This window comes from Myiozetetes cayanensis, unplaced genomic scaffold (genome assembly GCF_022539395.1).
Source record: "Myiozetetes cayanensis isolate MyiCay16 unplaced genomic scaffold, myiCay2020 scf19, whole genome shotgun sequence".
NCBI lineage: Eukaryota > Metazoa > Chordata > Aves > Passeriformes > Tyrannidae > Myiozetetes > Myiozetetes cayanensis.
In genome coordinates, this window is record NW_026087400.1 from 13,419,711 (window position 1) to 13,425,943 (window position 6,233).

Here is a 6,233-nt window from a genome sequence, read left to right on the forward strand (position 1 = left end):
ACCCTATTTGGTTTTCCTCCAGTTTTTGACTACTTCGAATAATTTCATCACCATTAAGGCTCATTTTCCCAGGTAAGTTAGACATTTGCTGGTATATGGGATAACTAGTCAGAAAAGTTGGTCCTCCACTAAAATAGATTAGTTATTCCTAACTTACAATTAGTCATCTTGTTGCATGACTCACTCACACCCATGGTCCTAAAAACCTTTGGCACAAAAACCTGCCAGTGCAGTACCACAGACCTTCTCCATATCCCTGTGGGCTTTTCTTTAAAGAATTGCACACATCTTTTGAGACATGACTTGCCATTAAAACACCACATTTATCCTCTCTCATGATCCATGTTTCTAAATCCATTCTTTATTATAGTTCATTTTTCTAGTACACAGGTCCATCTCAGCAGTTCAGAATTCCCACAAGCCCATGTTTAGAACAGGTACCATGTTTGCCACCCTCTACTTCCCAAGCTCCCAGAGGTGTTACCCCAGTTAGCAATGCCCTGTCCTGCCCTGACTCCTGAGCATTATCACAACCCCCAGCACTGCACCATCTTTCCCACTTAAGGATTTGGATTACAGAGAGAGTGGATTATTTTTCTTGTTTACCTCCAAACAGTCTTTAAGACCTAAGAGAGATCAAGATCACCAGTGCAAGCCAAGATTCCTGCCTGGAAACAAGAATGAGAGAAGAGCAGTGACAGGAGTTGCAGGGGGAAATTCCAGCCTCCCTCGTTTCCCGTGAGATGAACACAGGCCAGCAATGATGGGAACAGGCAGAATCCTGCCATGTCCACCCAGGAGCTGAGCACTGTGAGGGGACCAAAGGGAAGCAGCTCCTCGCTCTGAACACTGAGACAGGCTGAGAGGAGGAGACCTGGAGTCAGTGCCCAGAAAGGTGGTGCTCAGTATCAAAGGGCAGAGCTGCTGTGATAAGAGGCCACGGCAATCTTTATTTAACATGATTAAGGAGCAGCCTTTAATCAACTAAAACTTACAAAGCCTTCCCTAAACATCCAGACAGTGGAACAAAAATGGAAATTTCCTTAATTTTTCACAAAGCCCAAAGCACCAGGGCCGAAAAGAGCTCTGCCCACACAGCCTTCAGGCCAGCACTCAAGGGAACCCAGCAGAGAGCAATCCAGCTGTGAGGGAACAAGGGAGAGCTTCCTCTCACCCTCAGCATGGGAAATGGAGGCACTTCTGTGCCTTCAGTGCACCCTGGATGGGCAAGCAGAAAAGCAACTGAAATGAGAGATCAGTGAGAAAGAGCTGTTTGGAAGGCAATTACTGCTTCCACCCAAAAGCAGCACCCACAGCTCCTTTCCATCCTCACCCCCGGGCATGGGCAGAGCTCTTCATGGGGAAGCTCCCAAATCTGTACCCTCTGACTCCAGGGACTGCTCAGAACTGTGTGACTGAACCTTGGTCTCCAAGGGGACTCCAGATGAGATGGTTCAAATGGAAAATTAGGATTTGGTGACTTCCAAGAGTTTCCCAGTGCAGGAGGTGAACTCCTGCAGGACAAATTAAGCCCACTGGCCAAGTGTACCCTTAGGGCTCTCTCCTGCAGGTGCCTCAGGAGCAGTACAGGTGACCCCAGATCAAACTCTGCTCCAGGCACTCCCACACTGTTGCTGTTAAAAGCCCTTGGATTGACAAACTCCAGGTTTTATCCACGCTGGTCACTTCAGAATCACCATCCCCACGGGAACAGCTCGGGGCAAAAGAGCAGGTGATGCCTTCTGGATTATTTTGTGGCAAGTAAACTCCTCTACTGTTGGTACTGGACATCCAAGGGGTTCTTATGTCTACCTACAGCAGGAACACCACTCAAAGCAGCTGTGTGGAAAGAGAGGGCAGTGCATGTAGTGCCAAAACAAACTGCTGTGCTGCAGGACACTGGTGCAAGACTTAAGGCAAAACAATTTCTAGTGATCAACATCCAAGAGCCACAAGAGTAAATACTGTGGGTGATCTGAGGGGCTCAGTCAGCACCACACCACCAGAAAGCAGAGCTGAAGAACTCGAGAGCAGCAGCAAAGGGACAGAGAGCATTCCTTATTTGTATCTTATGCATGTTATTTGTCAATACTTAAGTTTACAAAACACTACAAAAAAAGTTGGTTTCGCAGCCTCTTCCTTGGGTCAGACCTGCAGAACTATCATCAGAAGGTCTGGATGTCCGTGATCCAAAGTGCAGCTCAACACTTCACTCCTTAGGAGCCTTCTGGGAAGTTGGAGCCAACGCTGCTCATGTCAGGCTGAAACACAAAACAGAAGGGAGGTTTGGCAGGGCCAGGGAGTGCCAAGGCACTTCAGAACACCAGCACAGTCAGTTCTCACCCTCCAGTTACACAGGCCTGGGAAAAATTCCCCTTCCTAGAAGAGAAGGGCCTAAGGAAAGAGGGAAGCAGATGTTGTGGCTGCTGACAGGTAGCTACAGCAACAGACCTGTCAAGCTGGCAAAGGTAAAATGCACACACAGCCTGGCCCAGGGAGTGATGAACAGCTCAGAGCACTTTTAATTACAGCTCTGATATGCTCAGAGACATCCAGGCTTTGCACCAGAACTGTAAATAGGCAAAGAACTCTTTCAAAGGGTTCCAAAATCAAGGAATTTGTTATGCCATAAACCATTCCCCATAAATTCTTATGATACCTGAGAACTCAGTCACTAAGTCACAATGCTCAGGTAGCTCAGGAACACCCCTTTAGCCCCACAGCAATGGTCCTCAGAGCTGTAACCAGATGAAAGGCCAGAGGCAGTCTGCAGAGGACACTGATCTAAACCTTGTGAAAACATTTTCCTACATTAATGAAAGGGGAAGGTCCTGTATCATTACCACTCCAGGCAGAAAACCTGCCTTGCATTAAAAGATAACTTGGACAAAGTCTTTGACAAAAAGGCTTTAAAGAAAATCAAGTTGGCAGTTCTAAATTAAAAAGATTTAAGGCAGCAGCTGACAAGCTCCAAAGTCTTTCTGGCTCCAGAAATGGTTGTAGTAAGCATCTGAAATAACTTTATACGGGTTACAACAATCAAAAGCCAAGATGTCAAGCAAAGTCACTGGTATTTTAACTTTTAAAACAAGGTTTGTTTAAAAAAAAGCATTCATGTCATAGCTAAGCACTGAACAGCTAGGAGAGCAAACTTGACAGCTGGAATGGATGTTACTTCCCACAAAAAGGATTCTCAGTCTCACACATTCCATCACCCAACTGCTGCCAGTAACCAACAAAAGGAAGGAGGCAGTAAGAAAATGGAAACTAAAAAAAAAAAGATAAATCAACTGCGAAAGCAGCTACCTTATGATAAAATAACAGCTTATAACCAAATCCTGGCGGTTTTGCCCCGGGCTGTGCCCCTCACCTGTCAATCAGGGAGTCCCTCATGTTGGTGGCGATGGTGCTGGGCTGGGCCTCGTTGAGCCTGAAGATGCTCTCGATGACGGAGAGTTCGGTGCTGGTGGTGTCCAGCCCGCAGAAGGCGCACCAGTCGTTCACCACCATGCCCGCCGCGATCACCTCGCTGCCGCGGTTCACCGTCCCCGCCTGCAAGGGCACAGGTCAGCCACATCCCCTCACTCCCCCCGTCACAGCCTTGGTGGGGGGCTCAGCTCACGGCCCCAGAACGGGGCTGGGAGGAAGTGGGAAGGGCAAACACAAACCCACAAAAGCCTTACCACGAGTGGGACCTGGAGCAGTGAGGACAGTTCATCCTGGTCATCTATGGAAGTTTTGGGGTGCACGATTCCTCCCTGGTTACTAAAAACACAGTAACTTCCCACCAGCACCTGATCTGCTACCGTTTGCCTGAAAACCTCCACCTTCAGCACATCTGCCAAGATCTCCTCTGTCTCCTGCCAACAGGAAGAGAACAAAGCCTTCAGTAAAATGGCACTGTGGAAGTGGAAGTCAAGCTGTTCCTGCACACAGCCCTCTGAGAGCCTTCCACTCTGCACAGCCCATTGCAACCCAGCCAAGGTGAAAACACAACCCCAGCCTCCACATTCCACATGTTCCCAGTGTCACCACGAACACCACACCCTGTGCTATTCCTGGGAAATGCCCAAATCCCCCTCTTTCTGCTGGCAGTACCTCAGCTGTGTCAGTGCCTGTTCCCTGGGCATTCCCAGTGAACCAGTCCCCCCAAACCACCATGAACAAAGCCGTCTTATCCTTCTGCAGAACTCTTAAGAACTTCCTTTCCCCTCCAGGTTTCACTGTGAACTATTTTGGTTTCTCTCTGCCCATCTTACCTTGCTTTTTGCACTTATTTAAAACATATTATGCTGCAAAGCCCATTACCCTTATTTTTCTTTTCCATTTGCACTCCTAACACCAAGTCCCATCTCTTCTTCAGCTTTAGCACCAGCTGAAAGCAAACACCCAGGACCTGCAGCCACACACACTCTCAATGCTATTAAGGTATCAGTTCTCAGACATAAAGTAGCAGCAACTTTGTCTCCTCCGCCCTTATTTCAGACTTTCAAACAAGAAACTTCTGTTTTTCTGTCAGCCCTCTGTAATCACTGACAACCATGGCTTCTTTCAATTGTTACAAACTTTGGGTGGCTCAGCTGCAGCTTCCAACTCCTGCTGTGATCCTCAGTGCCCTGCTCTGGGTGCTCTTTATTACGCTGTAATTCACTCAGTTTTACCACCCAAAGCAAACTGCACCCAATGCTCATGGAATCACAGGATGCTTTGGGTTGGAGGGGCCTTAAAGCTCATCTCAACCCATCCCCTGCCATGGGCAGGGACACCTTCCACCAGCCCAGGCTGCTCCAGCCTGGCCTTGGGCACTCCCAGGGGTGGGGCAGCCACAGCTTCTCTGGGCAACCTGTGCCAGGGCCTCCCCACCCTCACAGGGAAGATTTTCTTCCCAATATCCCATCCAACCCTGCCCTCTGGCAGTGGGAAGCCATTCCCTGTGTCCTGTCCCACGATACCCACCCACCCCTCTGCTCCCCGTTCCCTTCCCCGGGGCTGACCCAGAGGCCCCAAGCACAGCCTGGGCAGTGTTTCCCAGCCCCCCCGTGCCCGTGGCAGTGCCCCAGGGCCCCCTACCCTGTCCAGGTCGGGGTGCACCAGGGCCACGTAGTCATTGCAGGCGATGACGTTGCCCAGGGCCGAGAGCCGCTCCTCCACCCGCTGGATCCGCACCGAGTCGGGCAGGCTGTTCCGGATGTGCTGCAGCTCCTGGTCTGTCGTGCTGCTCGGCACCAGCAGCCCGTGCCTGTTCCCTAAAACGGCAACAAAAAAAAGCGGGATGGAATAAGGAGAATGCCCCCAGGGGTCTCCCAGCACTTCCCCGCTGGTCACGCCCTGCCCTGACCGCGTGTGCTCCTCCCAGCACCCAGACCAGAGATTTGTTACCATTCAGAGAGAACCAGCAGGAAAATAACCAGGAAAAACCACGGCGAGGCACAGGCTGTCACAAACCCCTTCTCTTTCCCAGCAGGACTAAAGGAAGCTCGAGGCTCTCAGCGAGACCCTCTGACAAGGAACTCCCCGTGAAGATGCCAAGAGCCCCACGACAGGCCCGGGCGCCGCTGTTCGTGTGACTGCGGCAGCACCGTGGGGTGGTGAAAGGAACAAAAAAAACACCCGAGGAACTGGAACAGCCCCCGGGGTCGAGGGGCGCGGCCGGACGCGGGACCCCTCCCCGAACCCCCCCGGGCACTCCCCTCACGTACCCACACACATCCTGCCGATGATGCGGCAGCCGGCGATGGACGCGTGCACCACCGGGATGGTCCCGAAGAGCTCCCCCTCGAACACGCTGCAAGGACAAAGGGCCGTCAGGGTCCCGCGGGGCGGGGCCGGGCCGGGCCGGGCCGGGCCGGGCAGGGCAGGGCCCCCTCACCTGTAGAAGTTCTCTGAGCCGCCGATGGCCACGAGGCAGTAGGCGTTGGTGAGCTTGGCGAAACAGCCCAGCTCGTTGTTGTTCTCGAAGCTGGCGCGGACCGCCATGGCGGGAACGGGTGTGGGGCCGGGAATAGGGCCGGGAATGGGGCCGGGACCGCAACCCTCAGTGAGAATGGGGCGGGTGCCGGGCCGGGAACGGAAATGGGGCTGGGCCCTGGTTCGGGGCTGAGAAAGGGAACGGGCAGGGACCGGGAATGGGAATGGGCAGGGGCCGGGAAGGGGCCAAGTCCGCAGCCACTCCCGGCGCCTCAGAACCACGAGGTGCGGCCGCTTCCGCTTCCGGCGGGCGGGGGGCAGAGCGG

At 52.4% G+C, this 6,233-nt stretch overlaps 1 protein-coding gene across 1 annotated transcript; it reads right to left on the bottom strand.

Annotated features, from left to right (window-relative positions):
* Positions 1 to 333: 333 nt before the first annotated feature.
* Positions 334 to 6,192, bottom strand: EIF6 (eukaryotic translation initiation factor 6). The gene is made up of 6 exons (XM_050313483.1): positions 5,870 to 6,192; positions 5,700 to 5,785; positions 5,071 to 5,246; positions 3,684 to 3,860; positions 3,371 to 3,552; positions 334 to 2,261 (listed from the first exon to the last, which is right to left on the bottom strand). The coding sequence occupies exons 1-6, from the start codon at positions 5,974 to 5,976 to the stop codon at positions 2,252 to 2,254; spliced, it is 738 nt and encodes a 245-aa protein (XP_050169440.1). The 5' UTR covers positions 5,977 to 6,192; the 3' UTR covers positions 334 to 2,251.
* Positions 6,193 to 6,233: the final 41 nt, after the last annotated feature.